This window comes from Bidens hawaiensis, unplaced genomic scaffold, assembly GCF_021521415.1.
Source record: "Bidens hawaiensis isolate Kalapana, Puna unplaced genomic scaffold, B.hawaiensis_p1.1 tig00004283_1, whole genome shotgun sequence".
Classification (NCBI taxonomy): Eukaryota; Viridiplantae; Streptophyta; class Magnoliopsida; order Asterales; family Asteraceae; genus Bidens; species Bidens hawaiensis.
Genome location: NW_027491258.1, coordinates 1,641,876 through 1,664,074, shown reverse-complemented (window position 1 = coordinate 1,664,074; position 22,199 = coordinate 1,641,876). Strand labels below are relative to the sequence as shown.

Here is a 22,199-nt window from a genome sequence, read left to right as displayed (position 1 = left end):
TCAATCAATCAGTCAAGGTTTACAACACCGACGGTACAGGTGAATACGTTCAAACCTTTTCAATCAGTCAAAACATAATTATACTCAATGAGACGAACGGGTGTTTGTCTTAACGAGTCAATCAAATGTCTACATGAGATCGAGTAATCTCTAAAACATTATAATACAAAGTAGAGAATAATATCAACTCAGACCGAATACGCATGTGTCTGGATCCAAACATAACTGTTAAAGCTCAATCAATCAATCAAAGGCAATGAAGCCACGAGCTTAAACGGTCATGACCAGTTCTCAGTTTAGGGCCGTTTGGCTCGGGGAATACCGTTGTGTGTGTAGGGCAGTGGTACATATACCGGAAGTAGAAATGTTTCCGCTGAGATTGTCAAGAAAACTACAATTGTATTGTAATCGTCATTCAAAATGTTTTATTGAGTCATACGTGTTCACCAGCATATAGCTAACGTATTTTTCCAACCCATTGCAGGTAATTAAGCATAAGTAGCATTAGCAAGGATTGGAGTCTTAATGAAGATAGAAGCGCGTACAAGATGGCTCCATTTTTGATATAAAATCCTTGTAATATGAAAACATATCTTTTGTAAATCAATACTCGGGTATTTAATTCCCGAGTAAATTTTCAATGTAAATTAATAATATATTCAACCTAAAGTCTTCCGCTAAAATTAACCCATAAATTCTGATATATTTACAAAACAGGTACCAACTTGTGGTCACACGCCTAGGCCCTAAGTCGGGGTGTGACAGTAACTTAATCAAAATGGTTCCTCGGCCTCACCTTGCCCGACTATATGTTCGTCCACCGCACTCTTGTACGCCGACCTACCCCTTTGATAGTCGCCACCACAAAATCGTGGCCTCATATCCAAACTCGCCACCATATTACTTGCCATTTATACGACTTTAATAACTTTTTAACAAATGTTAAAAATAATCAATCAATCAAGCCCTGTATATCCCACCGCATAACACGCTATCGGTAGGGTCAGGGGAGGGTGAGATGTAGGCAAGTCTTTCCTCTATCCGTAAGAATAGAGGAAAAAAATCAAACGTGTTGTTTTTCAAACAGCTAAACCGATTACAAAATAGTGTGAAAAAAAATTATAAAACCGTAAAACGTACACCTATCATGAAAAACAAAACCCGTGGCTTGTAGACTTGCAGTGGGCATAGGGTTGTAAACGAACCAAACCGGATAATGTCTTGTTTATGTTCATCCGTTAAACTTTTATCACAAAACAAATGGTTCACCAACACCTGATCAAATGAAATTTATTGTTTGAACTTGTTCACGAATGGTTCACGAATACAAATGAACATAACAATGTTTTATTTGATTTTGTTTACCGACGATATAGATCTCTCGGAAACAACAAAGTTAAACTCTAAAACCAACGTGACCAAGTTGAGACTAAAATAATAATAAATTCATATAATATTGTAATTGATTTTATTATTGTTATTAATATTATTATTATTATTATTATTATTATTATTATATAGTAATGTAAGTTATAATTGTTTGCTTCAGTTTCCTTCCTTCCTTCCTACCATCAGACGCGCCGGAAAAAACAAACGATCACGTCAATTTGCTTCCGGCAACCAAAACCCTAACTCCGACGAACGATTAACCACTGGTACATAGTTGCTTTGATAGTTAGATCGATCGTCTACTCTTAGATTGCAAATTTGGTTTAATCTGATACCTGCAGTACTATTACTGCAAACACGTAATTTTGATTTCTGTATAGTATCTATACTGATTGTTGCATAATTGATGTGATCACGTTCTGTTTTGATGTGTATAAAGAAGAATGATGATGATGTCATAACATAAGATGATTCTGATTACATGAAACCATTTGTTGTACAAATCACATGCCTTAAAACATGTAATAATAAATTAGGGCTACAGATATTAATTAAATCACAAGATAAAAATAGTCTTAAACACGCGCAATGGCGAAGCTCGGTCAAATATTTTTCAGACGAAAACGGGTAAATTTGCAATGCGTGTAAAAATTTTGAGACGAAAACGCATAAATTTACACCATTGAGCAAAAAAACAGAACTCTGGGTAACAATACAAGCTCCGCCCTTGTACGTGCATAGCCGGCACTGGAATGCGTGTAACCGGCATTTAAACACATGTAGCCGGTACCGGTTACTCGTGCGGAACACTGGGTTAAGCCGGTGTTGTAGAACTTGCTAGGCGTTAGTCGGGTGGTAGGGTGGGGACTAGGGATTATTCGGCAACTAATCGGGAGGGGAGGGACTAGCGAATAATTGGGGGTTAAACAGATCCTAGTCGGGATTTTTACAACAATGGTTAAATGCGTTCAGAGTTCAGGTTACGCGCGTTGCGTGGCACCGGAAAATAAAAATACAGTGAGTAGTATTTAATATAAAAAGCATAGCCTAAAGAAATCTTGAATTTGTATCTTTTTTCTGGAGTTGGAAGCCATAGTAACGGTGCCAAGACAATCGTTGATCACCATCTTCGGCCGCCTTTAACTACCGTTCCCATCACCCTCAAACAATGATGGCACCCGTCATCTTACCACTGCAGTGACCATCGTCGCTGGCTACCATTTTCTTTTTCACTCTTGACTTCCTTTTTCTTTTTACTGTATTTCTCTCTCTATATTATTATTATTATTATTATTATTTTGAGATAAGGTGAATAAATGAAAGCCTTAAAACTCAATGAATATGTGAAGGTATGTATATTCATATAATATGGTGATATATATATACACATAATATGGTGATATAGATGAGAGCTTCATAAAAAGGAAAGGCATATTTGGGGGAGGTGTTAAATATCCAGGGGAGGTTTTATACACCTACGTGGCTTCACAAGGGATGTTGCTTTGTGGCTTCAAAAATGATGATTCATTTGTTGGACATTTAAAACAAATAAAGATATGATTCAAGAAAAACTTGGCCTGCACTCATCATTCAATGTTTCATAGTGGCTCCTCCAAGCTAATATAAATTTCTATAACTATCCTTAAATTTTAATTTTAATGTTAACTAAACCTTCAACTTATATTAAACTTTTAAAAGTGGGTGTCACATTATGCATTATAATTTGTAATAAAAGCAACAAGTTTGATACCTATTAAATATTAAGAGGTCACTCATTCATGCTTTATATATAGTATAGATATTCATCCAAAATCTATTTTATCTAAATTACTACCGAAATAACTATGTAACTGTAACACCGCGTCTTTTACCCTCTTTAATTTAAGCTTAAAAGTAATAACTTAGGAAGTACAGGGACCAAAAGTGCAAATTCTGAAAATTTGTTCCCATCGCGATACGCGACGGGGTAACAATCAACCCATCGCGTAGCGCGATGGGCTTGGTGAGTCACCGGACACGTGTTGAACACCGTGTCGACACGTGGCACAATATGACAGGCCACGTGTCATCACCGCATAAGGCGGTGTAAAATGGCGGCGTCGCGATACGCGACGGGCCACAAGGGACCTGTCGCGTATCGCGATAGGGTTCAAAAACGGCTATAAAAGGGGAGGAAGGGTATGAACCCCATTCATCCCAAACTCACCTTCATTTTTCACATAGTTAACCTAGGGAGGCGTGCCCAATAGTCGTGACGAGCTGACGTGCCATTTTCTCGTAATATGTGTAAGAAACGAAGTTAGAATTAAGCTAGCAATCACATAAGCGAGTAGATCAAGTCTTGCCTTATCGTGTTATCAATCTAAGCATCCGAATTAAGGTAGGAGTTATGTTTAAGTTATTTGAATTATAGCTTAGACTATCAATCGAGGCTATGGTCTTTAACCTTGATCATATTTTACAAACATTCATTCACAATCATATTTTCATAAAACGTTACTTCATGATGAAGTAATGTTAAACAAAAGAGATATTTTGACGGGCATGTAGTAACTGGAAGGGGGATATCATTAGTAGTAAGTTTCTTACCTAAGGAAAAGTAATTCGCATAAATCCCAATCAACCGGGGGACCCGTTTACTTACCTGGAGAAACTTACCAACGTGATAGAACCTATTAGGCCAAAGCATGCTATATCAAACGTCACATAAAACTAAGTGTTTTCATTCACAATCAAAGATAAACGATTTCAAGGTTAAGCTTACAATCATAGCTTAACATCATTCAAAACATTCATACGAACCTATTTGTGAATGATTGTTTTCATTCACAATCAGTCAAGGTTTACAACACCGACGGTACAGGTGAATACGTTCAAACCTTTTCAATCAGTCAAAACATAATTATACTCAATGAGACGAACGGGTGTTTGTCTTAACGAGTCAATCAAATGTCTACATGAGATCGAGTAATCTCTAAAATATTATAATACAAAGTAGAGAATAATATCAACTCAGACCGAATACGCATGTGTCTGGATCCAAACATAACTGTTAAAGCTCAATCAATCAATCAAAGGCAATGAAGCCACGAGCTTAAACGGTCATGACCAGTTCTCAGTTTAGGGCCGTTTGGCTCGGGGAATACCGTTGTGTGTGTAGGGCAGTGGTACATATACCGGAAGTAGAAATGTTTCCGCTGAGATTGTCAAGAAAACTACAATTGTATTGTAATCGTCATTCAAAATGTTTTATTGAGTCATACGTGTTCACCAGCATATAGCTAACGTATTTTTCCAACCCATTGCAGGTAATTAAGCATAAGTAGCATTAGCAAGGATTGGAGTCTTAATGAAGATAGAAGCGCGTACAAGATGACTCCATTTTTGATATAAAATCCTTGTAATATGAAAACATATCTTTTGTAAACCAATACTCGGGTATTTAATTCCCGAGTAAATTTTCAATGTAAATTAATAATATATTCAACCTAAAGTCTTCCGCTAAAATTAACCCATAAATTCTGATATATTTACAAAACAGGTACCAACTTGTGGTCACACGCCTAGGCCCTAAGTCGGGGTGTGACAGTAACTTAATCAAAATGGTTCCTCGGCCTCACCTTGCCCGACTATATGTTCGTCCACCGCACTCTTGTACGCCGACCTACCCCTTTGATAGTCGCCACCACAAAATCGTGGCCTCATATCCAAACTCGCCACCATATTACTTGCCATTTATACGACTTTAATAACTTTTTAACAAATGTTAAACAAAAAATAATCAATCAATCAAGCCTTGTATATCCCACCGCATAGCACGCTATCGGTAGGGTCAGGGGAGGGTGAGATGTAGGCAAGTCTTTCCTCTATCCGTAAGAATAGAGGAAAAAAATCAAACGTGTTGTTTTTCAAACAGCTAAACCGATTACAAAATAGTGTGAAAAAAAATTATAAAACCGTAAAACGTACACCTATCATGAAAAACAAAACCCGTGGCTTGTAGACTTGCAGTGGGCATAGGGTTGTAAACGAACCAAACCGGATAATGTCTTGTTTATGTTCATCCGTTAAACTTTTATCACAAAACAAATGGTTCGCCAACACCTGATCAAATGAAATTTATTGTTTGAACTTGTTCACGAATGGTTCACGAATACAAATGAACATAACAATGTTTTATTTGATTTTGTTTACCGACAATATAGATCTCTCGGAAACAACAAAGTCAAACTCTAAAACCAACGTGACCAAGTTGAGACTAAAATAATAATAAATTCATATAATATTGTAATTGATTATATTATTGTTATTAATATTAATATTATTATTATTATTATTATTATTATTATATAGTAATGTAAGTTATAATTGTTTGCTTCAGTTTCCTTCCTTCCTTCCTACCATCAGACGCGCCGGAAAAAACAAACGATCACGTCAATTTGCTTCCGGCAACCAAAACCCTAACTCCGACGAACGATTAACCACTGGTACATAGTTGCTTTGATAGTTAGATCGATCGTCTACTCTTAGATTGCAAATTTGGTTTAATCTGATACCTGCAGTACTATTACTGCAAACACGTAATTTTGATTTCTGTATAGTATCTATACTGATTGTTGCATAATTGATGTGATCACGTTCTGTTTTGATGTGTATAAAGAAGAATGATGATGATGTCATAACATAAGATGATTCTGATTACATGAAACCATTTGTTGTACAAATCACATGCCTTAAAACATGTAATAATAAATTAGGGCTACAGATATTAATTAAATCACAAGATAAAAATAGTCTTAAACACGCGCAATGGCGAAGCTCGGTCAACTATTTTTCAGACGAAAACGGGTAAATTTGCAATGCGTGTAAAAATTTTGAGACGAAAACGCATAAATTTACACCATTGAGCAAAAAAACAGAACTCTGGGTAACAATACAAGCTCCGCCCTTGTACGTGCATAGCCGGCACTGGAATGCGTGTAACCGGCATTTAAACACATGTAGCCGGTACCGGTTACTCGTGCGGAACACTGGGTTAAGCCGGTGTTGTAGAACTTGCTAGGCGTTAGTCGGGTGGTAGGGTGGGGACTAGGGATTATTCGGCAACTAATCGGGAGGGGAGGGACTAGCGAATAATTGGGGGTTAAACAGATCCTAGTCGGGATTTTTACAACAATGGTTAAATGCGTTCAGAGTTCAGGTTACGCGCGTTGCGTGGCACCGGAAAATAAAAATACAGTGAGTAGTATTTAATATAAAAAGCATAGCCTAAAGAAATCTTGAATTTGTATCTTTTTTCTGGAGTTGGAAGCCTTGGAATACTTGAACTGAAAATTATTAAAGTGGCATCTGATCTATTATTAATTCTTGTCTTACAGTAATTTCATTTTGGACTGTCACAACAGGATTTATAATCAAGCATTAATTAGAAGATGGATACAAGTAATGAGAGACCTACTCAGGGTGCACACGGCGCTGTTGGTGAGATCACCATGGAATCTGGTGACTGGAGGTCTCATCCACAACGACAACTAATCATGAACAAGATGTGTGTCCTTGTATTATTCATTTTAATTTTGTGTGTAAAATTTGGTTATGCTAACCTGCTTCAGTGACTGGTTCGCTACGTTTTTATTTTTAAAATGTTGTTTTCCTCTTGTGATTTAAATTTGCATTAGTTTGACCAACATGTATTGACCTTGTGTAGATTGGATATCTTGAAAAAGCATCTTCCTTTCTCTGGATATGAGAGACAGCGGGAACTTAAGAAAATAGCTGAGAGGGTTAAAGAGGAGATTTACACAGCTGCGACAAACCAGGTTTGCTGTGTTCTTCATATTATATAAATAGTTTTGCAGCTTTTGGTTATTGCCTTTTTGCTAATGTGGAATGAAGAGTTTGCAACTCTTTAGGAAGTGATATCATGTTTGTTGTAGATTGTAAGATATTTCTGGACCTAAAATGATGTAATTTATTTGGTTTGCAGTCTGAATATTCACGGAAGATATGCTTTAATATGCTGGCCACTGAGACTAGATTACAAAATCCCATGTCAGGCCCCTCAATTTCTCAAACGGACAATCTAACTGGGGGAGATTGGCAAGAGGAAGTTTACCATAAGGTGTTGTATATGATCTTATATTTCTTATATAGCAGTGAAAGAACGTGACATCACAAAACTATGTCACAATATGCTTTTGAGTTGAATAAAAGCATCACCACTAATACTGTTTATTTGAATAGCATTGGGGTTATGACTTAAGTTTATTAGTAAACAAAAGGGGAATCATTTGTTTTTATTAATGTTTATAATAATCAGTGAGACGGAATATTAAATTCTTTTTAATTACATGCTCTAGCCTCTTTGACATTGATTTCATTTTTTTTTTCTGATTACAGATAAAAGCTATGAAGAAACTGTATGAACTAGAATCTAGTGATTGGAGGGCTGGGTTGAAAGCTGAAGTACGACAACAGGTCGTGAACAAGATGTATGTGCCTATATTATTCTTTCTAATTTTCTATCCTTCTTTGCTTTAAAAATTTTGTTATGCTGATTGCCAATTGTTTGGTGTGACTGGTTCTCCAAACGTTTTGTTTAGAAAGTGATGTTTTCCTTCTGTATTTATGCTTATTATTTGCATTGTTTTGACCGACACACGATGACCTTGTGCAGGATCAAAAGTTGGCATCATCCATCCCTTAGACCCGAGGAACTACAAGAACTTAAGAAAATAGCTGTGAGGTTTGAAGAGAAGACCTATATTGCTGTTAGAAGCCAGGTTTGAAGAGAACTTAGTTTTGTAGTTTTTGCTTTTTCTCTTTTGTTGAATGAAGATTTTACAGGCCCTCATGTACAGATGATCTAAGTACTTCAAAATAGGAGCAACAAATTGATATCATGTTTGTTGTGTACTACTGTACTGTAATGTATTGTAGGACATAATATCATGTAATTTATTTGGTATGCAGGCTGAATATCTATGCAAGATATCCTTGAAGATGTTGAAAATGGAGAATAGTTTAAAATATCCCATGCTATCAAACTCTACTGCTGATAGTGATAACCCCTTAGATCCAGGTATTTCATAATACACTCTTTTCTCGGTGATGCAGCAAGTACATTATTTGATGTTTCTATGATGAATAGGTTCTCAGGTGATGCAGCAAGTGAACAACCAAGGGCAACAGTTTTCTATTCCTGTGACAACTAACAATTTTCAACAAATAATGTCACAGAGCATGAACACTAATATTGGTTAAATTGGAATGCAAGGCTCTTCTAGTTTATTATCTGGATTGCCACCTGGCAGCGGCTTACAACAACGTCCCATGGCAAATGTTTCTGGTCAAAGTTCAAACTTGCAGAATATTCAGAACATGTCTGCCCAACAAAATACTGTAGGAAATATAGTGGGGTACAATAATTTTGCAAACCAAAGACAAATTCCAGGGCGCCAACAACTTACTCCTCAACAGCTACCGCAGCAACAGCCACAAACTCAAAATTCACATTATCTTTATCGACAACATTTGCAACAAATGGCAAAACAAGCACACGTTCAGCAGCAACAGCAAATGAGGTCACATATGATGCATAATTACATTGGTTCAAGTGGAATGCAAGGCTCGTCTAGTGTATCTTCTGGAATGTCACCTGGCAGCAGCTTACCACAATCCATGGTAAGTGTTTTTCGAAATTCAAACATTCAAAATATATCTCATGTTCAAAGAAGCCAGCTTATTGAACAACAATATAACTACTCTGACGGGCAGCAACAGCCAATGCTGCATCAGCAGATACTGCAACAGCAGAAGCTACAACAGCCGATGCTGCAACAGCAGATACTGCAGCAGCAGAAGCTACAACAGCCGATGCTGCAACAGCAGATGCTGCAACAGCAGAAGTTACAACAGCAGATGCTGCAACAGCAGAAGCTACAACAGCCGATGCTGCCACAACAGAGGAATGCCGTCCAGCAAAATCAGCAGAGGTTGAAACCTACTGAGGGTGCAAGTGCTACTGTTGTGGACCCCACCATGGAATCTGGTGATTGGAGGGATCAACTGTCAGCAGATTCACGGGAAAGGATACAAAAAAGGATGTATGCACTTATATTAATCCTTATAATATCTTATCTATTGTGCTCTAAAAACTGGTTATGCTGGTTCTCTGCACTTTTATTTTGTTAAATGATATATTCCACCCGAAATTTCTGCCAACTATTTGCATTCTTTTGACCAACATTTGTTGACTTTGTGTAGAATGGATACCTTGAGGAGGCATCTTCCGTCTTTTGGAGAACAGGAACTTAACAAATTTGCCAAGAGGATTGAAGAGGGGTTCTATGCTGTTGCCACAAGCCAGGTTCCTTATGTTCTTTAATATTATATTAATAGTTTTCTAGTATTTGCTTCTTCCTTTTTTTCCGTTTTGGATTGAATATTTGGCAAGTTATGTCATGTTTTTTGTATACGATAATGTATCGTGGGACCTAAAGTCATGTATTTTATTTGGTTTGCTGTCTGATTATTGACGGAAGATATCCTTGAAGATGCCGACTATAGAGAATAACTCACTAATTCATGTATAGTCAAAATCCGTTGCTCAACATAACATGATGAATTCCATACAGTCCTTTTTGTAGTCTTGAGTCTTGTCCCGGGTCAAAGTAGCAGTATGAACTCCTTATAGCAGGTCTCAAGTGGTTCTTCACAAAAAAAACAGTGAGTGGGCCTCAGAGTCTGAATTTTCAGATTGTATAATATGTTGGAGTGCTGCTTAATCTTGTTATCTTCTTTTGAAGTTATGTTACCAAGTACAGTTTTTGCCTTCTATGCTTTACATTTGCATATTTTTGAAAAAAAAAACTTATCGAAACTTTCATTTTGTATGAGAAAGCCGCCGTTTATGATTTTATTAACTTTAGTCATTAGACCAAGTGTGCTGGAATACCGCCTCATGCCACATCCCTTAGGATTCCTTATTTTTACCTCCTTATGACTTATTAACAGAAGTCATAACTCATAAGTTACAAATGTGGAACTTATCAACATTTCCTCTCACATAATAAGGAAACTCAAATACTTTTTAATTAATTTATTATAAGTTATAAGCTATAAAGAGGTAAAAATAAGGAATCTCGAACGTGTAGGGTGTCTAGGGCGGGAAGGATATTGTCAGTTTTTTTAAAAAAAAAAACAAAAAGAAAATCTAAATACACAATGTTGTTTGATTTGTTTCATGAATGTTATGATATAAGCTCTAATGAAAAACCGAGTTGGTTTCGAAATAAAGTGGAGTGAAAACAATGCCCAATGGTCTTTAGCAATTTAACCATGACTAATTTTTATTATATAATTATACTTATGATTATACTTTATTCTATTATAGTTATTAGAAATATCAAAATTAAATAGCTATTTCAAGACAAATAAATTATTTATTTCAACTATATAAATAAATAAAACAAATAATATTGGTTACTATTATTTATTTTTGAATGTGAAATCAAGAGTCTCTAGTATGTCATTAGAAAGAATAATACTAATTTAAACAATTTTATATAATTTTTTTAAGCAAACCAACATACCAACATAATCCTAAATACTTCTACAAACTAATGTACAGTTATACATGTACTTTTCAAAATATAAAAAATTAAACTACATAAAGGAGAGAGAGTGAGATACCTTACCACTGCAATATGTCCATAACTTTATTGATAACATTTTTTTTTTTTCTGTTGGAACCTGTAATTTTCTTATGTGTTAGGTCATCACACTCTATAAATTTGAAGAACTTCGTTGCTCACTATGACCAGATTATGTTATCTTAACCAATATTATTTGTTTTATTTATTTATATAGTTGAGATAGATAATTTATTTGTCTTGAAATAGCTACTTAATTTTGATATTTCTAATAACTATAATAATAGAACAAAGTATAACCATAACGCCGACTAGGGGTGTTCATCGAGTCAACCCTCAAAAAATATCTAAACCGCAACTCGACCATATTAAAGTTCGGGTTTCGGGTTTGTCAGGTTAATTGGGTTAACCATGTTACTTTATAATTTTAAGTTGTTTTTTTATGTTTGTAACTTGCAGGTTGCAAAATTTCTCATTCCACTCAATTTTCAATTTCTTTTACAAGTAATTGTCTTATAATTACATATATAGACTTGTAAACGAACCAAACAGAAATGAACAACGACATGTCCGTGTTCTTTCATTTAACTTTTAACGAACACGAACACTTAATCGAACAAATATTTGTGTTCATGTTCGCTAGTTTAAAACTAAATATGTTCGTGTTCGTTTATGTTCGTTTATTTAAAATCTAAACGAAGAGTTCATGAACATAAATGAACATAATTAAACAAAGATAAACAAACATGAATGAACATATATGTACATACATTAACGAACACAAACATACATTCATGAACATAAATGAACGCATTTAAATAAACACAAACAAATATAAAACATATTAGGGTGATATAATTACTAAATGCAAAAAATATTTAATGATTTTCTATTAATATGTGAACGAACATGAACGAACGTAAACAAACTTAAATGAACGATTATAAATGAACGTTCACAAACATTGATGAACGAGTGAAACATGTGTTTATGTTCGTTCTTTTAATTAAAAGAACACAACGTAAATGAAATATTCGCTGAATGGTTCACGAACAAACAGAATAATTAACTTCTCTATAAAGCTTACATTATTGTCTTTATAGTGTTTGTTCACCTTTTAATTATTGTATATAAAGTAAAGTATTACCACTAATCGGGTTAACCCGAAACCCGACTTTTTTCCCAAAATGAATCCGAAACCCGACCCTATTAACAATTCAGGTTCAGGTTAATACTATTTGACCCTATTTAACCCGTCCGGAATTTGCTTATTCAGGTTCAGGTCCGGAATTTGCTTATTCAGGTCCAGGTCAGGTTAATCGGTTTGGGTCATTGCGAAAATGATTCTTTTTTAAATTTTAAAATTATTTATTTGCTCAACTGAGGCAAGCAAGTTCCTCTACTGTCTGTCTTCTCCGGTACAAGAACCCTACCACTCGAGCATCCGAATGACTGGTAGGTATGTACGCTATGCTGCCTACACGCTTTTTAGCATCAATTCTTATTAATTATTAATAATTTCTTCGTGTTACAATAGGATTGAAAATCAATTCAGCGAAGAGAAGATGATGAATACTAGTAATTGTATGGAATCTAGTGATTGGAATAAGACTCAATTGCAACGGAAAACCATCGTCAACAAGTTGTATGTACTTTATTATATTAGTATTCTCTTTTATTTGCTGGTTTATTATGCTTTTATTTTGTATAATTATGTGCTTTCATGAAATTTTTGATAAATATTTGCATTATTTTGAGTGACAAATCTACTTTATTATAGCGGTGTGCACGGCTCGGTTATTAACCCCAACAATTGGTTTTCGCTCAATTGGTCGGTCTATTCAGTTTTCGGTTCGGTTAATACCTAAATTCAATTTTGAGCTAAAATTTCAACTTTGAAGGACATGAAATGGATGGATAAATACATGAAATAGAGGTATAAAAGCTAGAAATGTATGACAATATGAATGGTTCGGTTCGGTTAACCGAGGGTGCAAAAAATAACCAATAATTGCTTTTCGGTTTTCGGCCAATTTCGGTTCGGTTTCATCTGTTTTCGGTTCAGTTATTGCTCACCCCTACTATATTATGTGTAGAATGGATACCCTGAAGAGGCATCTCCCATTCACCGAATACGAGAGACTAAAGGAACTTAAGAAAATAGCTGAGAGGGTTGAAAAGGAGATTTATACCGCTGCCACATCCCAGGTTTTGTAGTTTTTGGTTATTGGCTTTTTACTTTTATGGAATGAAGATTTGCAGTTCTTAAGGACAAGTGATAATATGTAGTTTATTTTGTTTGCAGTCGGAGTATACGCGGAAGATATGCTTCATGATGCTGACTATGGAGACTAGATTAGAACTTCCTATACGCTCAAACTCTGCTGCTTTACATAATAATGTAAACCCCTCAGTATCATTAGATTCGACAGCAAATAGCAGAGGTTGGCGAGAGGAAGTGTATCAAAAGGTAATCGGAAGTGTATACAAAAGCTCTGTAAATTATCTTACCTATATCTTTTAAAGCACCTGAGGTTCTTACATTGCTTTTGAGTTGAACAAAAGCATTACCATCATTAAAAGGTGCTGTAAATATTCGTGATACAATATATCGATAAAATGTCAAGAGCGCATATAAAACTTTGGGTGTAATCGCTGTCATTCTTTTTTATACTAGATTTTTTGTGATTTTTTTTGTTTTGAAGTTTTGACTTAAAACGAGAGGAAACTAAAGGGGAATCACATATTTTTACTAATGCTTTTGATGTACATGAACTATAAGTGGGATTATTAATCTCTTTCCAGTTATAGACTCTATAACCTTGCTTTCTTGTTTTTTTTTTCTATTGATTACAGATAAAAGCTATGAAAGAGTTGTATCTGCTGGATTCGACAGCTCAGATGGGCAATCAAAATGGTGATGATTGGCAAGAGGAATTATATCAAAAGGTGTTGTATGTTATTATTATCTTACATTGTTTTAAAGTAGTGAAAGCACGATTTGCTTTCGAGTTGAACATACACTACTATTCTAAACCAAAGCTTACTTTTGCTTCTTCGTTTTTTGGCACTGATTATCTATCTGAGTTAAAAAGCTGTTACTGAAAATTTCAGTTAAATGTCCAGAGCGCATTCAAGTTTTTGCAGTTATTACTGTTCTTTTCAAATAGCATCAAACAACTAAGGGGAATAACGTATTTTGAATATCATTTGTTTTCCAACGTTTTACAGATAAAAGCTATGAAGGAACTGTATCTGCCAGATTTGACTGACATGAACCAGCAACTCGTTTCCAAACTGCATCAGGTAAGTTAATGGCTCATATTAAAAATGGGAATATTTTCAATTTAAAAACCATATAGAATTTAGAATGCATTCAGAAAAAAGACATTTGTTGAAAACCTTTTGTTGTCCAGTACAATTCTCTTCCTCAGCAACCAGAAAACGAGCGACTTGAGAAACTGAAAAAAATTAAAAATGTGCTGGAGTTTTTCATGCAATTCTTACAAATCCCTAAGCATCGAATGTTAGCTATTTATAAAGACAAACTACCCACATATGAGAGGCAGATTATTTTTGCCATCAATTTGAGGCGGAAACCAGCGGCCTCGCAGCAGCAAGCACAAGCTTGACCCGGGCTATAATAGTTGTATTAACACTTTTGACAACATAATATGACAAGTGGACCCAGCAATTGAGCTTTCATGTTGCATGATATCTTGGGGGTGATACTTATCTTTTTATCTTTGTTTAAACTTATGCTATCCTGGGAAGTGTGTGTATATAGAAGAATGTTACACTAGAATGCCTTTTAATGTAAGTATTGTATAAAAAGTTTTAATGGGTTGTAAATAGGTTTGTAGGCAACACGCTTCGATGTCATCTTCCCCGCTTTTACATTTGTATATTTAAACTAAAACTTATTTAACTTTCATATTGCATGATATCTTGGGTATGTCCAAGTTGACAATATCTATTTCATGTAGATCTATTTGTTATGTGCAATTGTGCTTGTGCACAACATTCATGGTGCTTGTGCCAAATTGAAGTCTGATTTTATTTACTTGTCATGTGTAATTGTGCACAACATTCATGGTCGGTTTTTTTACTGGGTTTTGACCAGTTTTGCCGGTTTTTATTGGGGTTTGGTCGGATCAAGTCCAAGTTTTGACCGGGTAGAGGTGGAACTGGATCCGGTTCCGGTTTGTATGAGAAATAGAAACCTGGTTCGAACCCACGGGTTGGATATACTAGGTTGATCTGGTGCCTGTTTTTTTTCCCACCTCTAGCTCAAAGCATATATGGCTCGGCAATGATATAGTTGTTGCTCAAAACGTATTTGATCCACTAGCTTCCCATAGTAGCTTTGAGCGTTTGATTCCATGCAACAATGATCCACAAAATATTCAAGAAAATTGTAGAAATTTAAAGTCTTGTAGTAATTGAAAGATGCAAGTTAACACTTTGACCCAAACCAAATTTGGTTATAGTCCAGTTTAACCCAAACCTGATTGATTGAACCTTATTCAAGTTAGTATGTTGTCAGGTCTAAATCATAACAATGCTTGAAAAGTTGCATGGAAAGTAGTGCAAAAAGAACCCGGGTGTAAAGTCTACCCGGATATATTGGGTAGAACTGACCCGGAACCGGTTTCTTCAATACCCGATATCCTACCTGATAATTTGAAATCATCCGCAACAAAATCAAAATCATTCCCATACAAGTTAATGAAGTTGATTTAGTAAACGAAAAATGATTTCAATGAACATGTACACACCACTACTACTACTAATTAGCCCAATTTTTTGTGTGTATTTCTACCAAGTTCTAAGTCCAAAATTAATTTATGATATCTAAATCAAGAATAAAGTACACTTTCATATGGCTCACACACAAAATATTGCTCACAATCTCACTAATCATCATTTTCATGCAACTTTTAATCAATCATGCAAATTCGAAGTAATGTAACCATGAGAACAAGACTAGTATTGGTTGTCCCAGTTTTATACCCCCATTGTTAAATCTTGCCTCAACCCAGCCCAATACCCATTGGCAATCATGTAAACTCGTTAGTGTGTTAACATTACCCATTGGAATTCTCAAATACCTTTATAACTATTGTTCACTTCACCTGAATTTAACAAAAAAAAAATTAACAAAAGTTAGCATTAATACCAGGGGCGGACCTATGCTTCGGTTGCGAGGGTCGGCCGTACCCTGTGAAATAAAAGTTTAGTGTTATATATACGTTAAAATTTCCACCGACCCTTGTAAAATTTCGACACTGTGAAATACTGATAAAATGAAGAAAGAAAGATGACCTGAGTGAAAAAGGCGTTCACAAATGACCTGCAAATTTTCCCATCGATGAGTAAATTTTGGAGAAGATGACTGGATTTTAACATCTTTTTAGTCATTTATAGTAGTAGTAGGGGTAATTTTGTAAGAAAATCTTGTTTCAAAGCAATTAAGTGTCTGACACATGGAGACCTTTCCAAATACTCAACCTTCTAATTATTTTTTTAAATGATAAAACAAGCATTTTTATATTTGATCAACACCAATTTCGAGTAGCAAGTGCTAACTAACAAAGTTAAAATTACCATTTACCATACTATCTAGAATCATTATTCATTAACTTACAAATTGTTAGTACACCCTCATACTTCAAAGGCTCGTCATTTCTCCCAAGTTATCGAGGCCATGTTCGGCCTATTTCGTATCACATACCACATTACTAATTTGCACCGGCTTTCCGTTAAATATCGCATCATTCATTAAATATTTACTAATGATAAAAATAGAATTAAATATTTTTTTTTCTTTTTGAACATCTTTTATTCTACTAGACTTCAGTTGCTTTTATACTAATTTATTGTTAGGTTAGATTATAGTTGTATTTTCTTTTACTAAGACTTGCTTAAGATGTCAAACTAGATGATTTTACAGCTGTATTTTAAAAACTGAAAACCCATAAATAACAATTATAAATATATTGTATTTTAATTATTCATTTTTAGCGACGTTTTCACTTACTTTTTTTTTCGATATATGAGATTTTGTTTAATTATTTTTTTAAAATGACCCGACCCAACTGGAAAATCTTAACCGGATCATAAAAAGTATATACCAATTTGATCCGACCCGAACGTCTGAACCAAACAGAATATATATATATATATATATATATATATATATATATCGGTAATTATTGAGTATCGACCAAAAAATTTCCGACCCTTGTAAGAAAATTTTCTGGATCCGCCGCTATTGATTAATACCCAGCATTGTAATAAAACGAAAACTTCAATAACCAAACTTATTACTTTAAAACGTTAGACCCCGTATTCGATACTTATGCTAAACCGTAGGGACCGTATTAACAAACTCCCATAAATTAATAATTTACCAATTAGGTTAAAAGTAAAACTCGGTAACACTTTTATTTATAAGAAACAGAAAAAGGGTTTTGAAACATAATCGTATATTTATATTCGATCACCGATCAGTTCGATTCATAACTCCATTCGATTTCAGGTTTGTTGGCATTGTGTCTGGTTTTGTTGGAACACATATTGTTTTTGGTTTATTATAATGGCACCAAACTTTGTTACGTTATTATAATATTATGAGATAATAACTACAAAACTAAAGAAAAAAAAATTAAACAAAAGAATATTAAGTCATTGAAAACTGATGCTGCTTGACTGTTCATGGCATCTTGTATTTTTGGTATAAACGAGTTTGGGTTAGTTTCGGGTCAAACCCGTGAACCTGTCTAGCTAAACTGGTCGTGTTCGGATCAACCTGGCTGGCAGGTTCGCGGCTTGACATGTTTAACCTATATACTGTTTATAATGTTATATTAATGTTTTTATATGTAATAAATTATTTTGGTTTGGTATTTTATGCCAAAGTTTATAGCTAAAAATGAGATTGACATAAGATTTTATAATTAAAATGTAATTGTTTTATACAAGACTGTATTGATTTGTTGTAAAAAAATTTAATATATTAATATGTGAAATCAATAAAATATAAAAAACTTTTGGTCAATCAGGTTATGTTCGGGTCAACCCGTAAACATGCGGGTTATGCTCGGGTTCATGTGTTTTACACAAATTTCAAGTTCTGGGTCATGTTGAATTTTCGGGTTCATGTCAAGTGGGACCCACCAACCCGCGAGCACTACCCGTTTAACACCCATACATCTGATCACACACAAATTCTTCTAATTTTTAAAATACTGTCTAATTGCTCTGTGACACGCAGTCATACTGCGGATTTAGAATAGTTGCAGCACACTTTTACGCAATCATACTACGGTTTCAGCTCACATTTTTATTAGTTTTGGTTGTAACAGTTTTTATTATAGACTGTCACTGTGAAGATCAATCATCAAACAGAAGATGGATACGAGTACGTGGATGTGTAATCAGGGTGCTGTTACTGACCCTGCAACGGAATCTGGTGACTGGATGGCTCAACTGCAGCGACAAAGGAGCGTGAACAAGATGTATGTACTTATATGGTTCCTTTTAATAATGTTTTCAACTATTTGCATTATATTGAGTGACATATGTACTTTATTAATTATGTGTAGAATGGATAACTTGAAGATGCATCTTCCATTCTCCGGATATGAGCAACTACAGGAACTTAAGAATATAGCTGAGAGGATCGAAGACGAGATTTATACTGCTTGTCAGGTTTGTCGTGTTCTTTATTCTTTATATTATTAACTAGTTTTTTGGTTTTTGGTTATTGCGTTTGGAACAAGGATTTTAGAAGTCTGTTTGGCGTACGCATTGGGGTCTTAAAACATGTATTTTTATTTTGTTTGCAGTCTGAATATACACTGAAGATATGCTCCATGATGATGACTATGGAGAACAGATTACAAAATCCCACGCGTGCAAACTCTGCGGCTTCAAATAATAGTGTAAACCCTTCAGAAGTTATAGATTTGACAGCAAATGGCGGAGATTGGCAAGAGGAAGTGTATCAAAAGGTGATGTATATTATCTTAATTTTTTTATATAAGCGCGCGAGATTTGTACATTGCTTTTGAGTTGAACAAATTCAAAGTGATAGGCACTATAACCTTGATTTTTTTTATTACAGATAGATGCGATGAAGGATTTGTTTCAACTAGAGTCGAGAGCTCAGACCGACAATCCAGATGTTAATGATGGGAAAGAGGAAGTGTATCAAATGGTGATGTATATTATTTTAAGTTTTTAACTTTTTATATAAAGCACCTGAGATTTGTGAATTGCTTTTGAGTTGAACAAAATCATCAAAAGGAGCTGTAAATAATTGTTACTGATAAAATATCAATCAAACATCATTAAATAGCATTGATGGTATGACTTATGACAGATACTATAAATTTTAATTTTTTGTTCATTTTTCTTATAGATAGAAGCTATAAAGGATCTGTATCGAGTAGAATCGACAGTTCAGACATGCAATCAAAATGGTGAAGATTGGCAAGAGGAGGTGTATCAAAAGGTTTTGTATGTTATTGTTATCTTACATTGTTTTAAAAGCAATGAAAGTGCCTGATTTCTAATATTGCTTTTGAGTTGAACAAAATAAAATATTATTATTCTAAACCAAAGTTTAGTTATGAAATATGAAATCTATTTAAGTAAAAAAAATTGCTACTGAAAATTATCAATCAATTGGCAAGAGTGTATACATGTTTTTTGCTTGTGATCATGCTTTACTAGGTTCCTGTGAGTATTTTTAATATATATATATATATATATTTTAATTATAGGCTATATGACCTTGATTTTTTTTCTTCTGGTTACAGATAAAAGTTATGAAGGATCTGTATCTACTTGAATTGTGTGACGCTCACCAGAAAGTTCTTTCCAAATTACAACAAGTAAGTTAGTGTCTCGTATCAAAGACGGAAATCTTTTCAGTTTTAAAACCATGTCAAATATTGTCAAATCGTTTAAAGATAATATTATGTTAACTTTCAAAAGCATACACCAAAGGCATTTGATGAAAAATATTGTTGTGCAGCACGATTCTCTTCCTCTGCAACTAAAAATTGAGCAATTTGAGAGGCTGAAACTATCTAAAGATAAGTTGGAGCGTCTCATGCAGTTCTTACAAATGCCTAAGCATGAAATATCAGCTAGTTATAAAGACAAGCTGGGTACTTATGAGAAGCATATTGTTCGGATTGTTAACGACGTCAATGGAAATAGGCGGATACTATCAGCCCAAAAGCTGCGAGCACAAGCGCAAGCACACGCGCATATGCAATATTTGCAGCAGTTACAACAAACACATTCTCGATTCACGCAAAGGCCTGCAACTGCAGGTGGTTTTCAGAAGCAAAATGTGATAGATATGCAGAAACGGTTATGTCCACAAAAGAGAGCTGTGCCAGAGCCTTCATTAAGTAGGGTGTTTTTTTAATCAATCTGTTTATTTTTAACTATTCAAGTTATATTTTCTGCATGCTAATGCTTGAAGCTTCTGCTCTTCTGTAGCATATATAGATCTTACAGCTCAAACGGATAATCCAAATGACGAAGATTGGCAAGAGGAAGTATATCAAAAGGTGCTGCATATTATTTTAAACCAAAGTTACCTTTGCTTTTCTTCTCACTCGTTTCAAAAATAAAATCTATGGATTTTTTTATCGTTCTATATACAGATAAAATCTATGAAGGACTTGTACCTACGAGAACTGAAGGTCATACACCAGAAAACTCTTTCCAAATTGCAGCAGGTAATTAAGTTGGGTATAATATATGAAAATAATATTATCTTGCAAAAGCATACAGCCGAAGGCAATTGTTTATTTATAAACTTAATGTAAACATTTTGTTGTTCAGTATGATTCTCTTCCTCAACAACCAAAACACGAGTTCCATGCGCAGCTGAAAATAGTTAAAAATATGTTGGAGCGTTTCATGCGATTTTTACAAATCCCTAAGCATGGAATATTAGCTAATCATAAAGACAATGTGGTTTCTTATGAGAAGCAGATTATTCATATCATCAATGCAAATAGACGGTCTCGCTCTCGACCACAAAATACAGTGAGTGGGCCCCAACAGTAGAACTTTTATATTACATGATATATTGGAGAGCTGCTTAATCTCGTTTGAAGTTGTGGTACCATGGCAACAAGTATAGATGTTATCTTCCCTGGTTTTACGTTTGCATATGTTAACTAAAACTTATATTTTTTCGCATCTTCCTATTAATGTGTAATAATATTCAACAAGTGGTGTCACAGAGCATGCACAATAACATTGGTTCAACCGGAATGCAAGGCTCTTCTAGTTTATCGTTTGAATCGTCACCTGTCAGTAGCTTACACCAATCCACCATGGCAAGTGGTGCTGGTCCAAGTTCAAGCTTGCAGAACATTCCAAACATGTCTAGTGTTCGACAGAACCAGCTCATAGGTGACACCAGCATGGAATCGGATGATTGGAGGGATCAACTGCACGCAGATTCATGAGAAACGATAATATCCAAGATGTGTGCACTTATAGTATTCTTTTTACTTGTTTTTTTATAAAATGATGCTTTCCACCTATAATTACTGTCAACTATTTGCGTTATTTTGTGTAGAATGGACACCTTGAAGGGTACGTTCTTTCCATGGGCCAGGCCGGCCAGTTTATTCGCTAAGTAGTGCACTTTTTCTGAATATATCTATGTATTGAGTCCGCCCACCCAGATTATTTGTTCAAGATTCGTCACTTATTGTATGCTATTTTGGGAAAGTTGCTTAATCTTGTAACCTTCCTTTGAAGTTATGCTATCCTTGCAACAAGTATAGGAGATGATTATCGTTAATAAGTTGCTATTGATCATCGGTGGTAGTTGTGAACAATAGCAACCGCGAGCGGTGGTAAGTGTGATCAGTGGTAACTGAGTGTTAACATACAATTATCAGCATTAATTGAGGTACTGGTGATTAAGCTTTTGTTGAGGGTTGTCTTGCTTATCTAATTGAATAACCACCAACGGTTGTGCCCCTTAATAAAGAGTTGCAATGCTTTAACAAATTGTTGTGATTGTTCTCTAATCATAAAAGGATGGTGGTCGGTCTGTTTTACATATGAATTGATAAAATAGTTTCGGTACAAGTTTTCTTACAATAAAGATAT

At 34.8% G+C, this 22,199-nt stretch overlaps 3 protein-coding genes across 3 annotated transcripts in view; all 3 read left to right on the top strand.

The window, feature by feature from the left end:
• Positions 1-8,652, top strand: part of LOC143626186 (uncharacterized) — a 27,294-nt gene extending 18,642 nt beyond the window's left edge. The window contains exons 5-9 of the mRNA XM_077096335.1: positions 7,376-7,510; positions 7,789-7,880; positions 8,066-8,171; positions 8,362-8,470; positions 8,540-8,652. Coding sequence (XP_076952450.1) covers positions 7,376-7,510; positions 7,789-7,880; positions 8,066-8,171; positions 8,362-8,470; positions 8,540-8,652 — 555 coding nt within the window. The remainder of the gene's footprint in view (positions 1-7,375; positions 7,511-7,788; positions 7,881-8,065; positions 8,172-8,361; positions 8,471-8,539) is intronic.
• LOC143626185 (uncharacterized) overlaps positions 8,433-22,199 on the top strand; it is a 27,286-nt gene continuing 13,519 nt past the window's right edge. The window contains exons 1-4 of the mRNA XM_077096334.1: positions 8,433-8,470; positions 8,540-9,072; positions 9,208-9,494; positions 9,655-9,757. Coding sequence (XP_076952449.1) covers positions 8,659-9,072; positions 9,208-9,494; positions 9,655-9,757 — 804 coding nt within the window. The 5' untranslated portion in view covers positions 8,433-8,470; positions 8,540-8,658. The remainder of the gene's footprint in view (positions 8,471-8,539; positions 9,073-9,207; positions 9,495-9,654; positions 9,758-22,199) is intronic.
• On the top strand, positions 12,491-14,674 carry LOC143626169 (uncharacterized). The gene is made up of 7 exons (XM_077096324.1): positions 12,491-12,501; positions 12,580-12,687; positions 13,139-13,250; positions 13,348-13,512; positions 13,899-13,991; positions 14,274-14,348; positions 14,459-14,674. The coding sequence occupies exons 1-7, from the start codon at positions 12,491-12,493 to the stop codon at positions 14,672-14,674; spliced, it is 780 nt and encodes a 259-aa protein (XP_076952439.1).

Bases quoted from the DNA above. Each gene is read 5' to 3' on its own strand.
- LOC143626169 (XM_077096324.1), top strand. The intron at 12,688-13,138 runs GTATGTACTTTA...TATTATGTGTAG, and splicing joins AAAACCATCGTCAACAAGTT to AATGGATACCCTGAAGAGGC. The intron at 13,251-13,347 runs GTTTTGTAGTTT...TTTTGTTTGCAG, and splicing joins ATACCGCTGCCACATCCCAG to TCGGAGTATACGCGGAAGAT.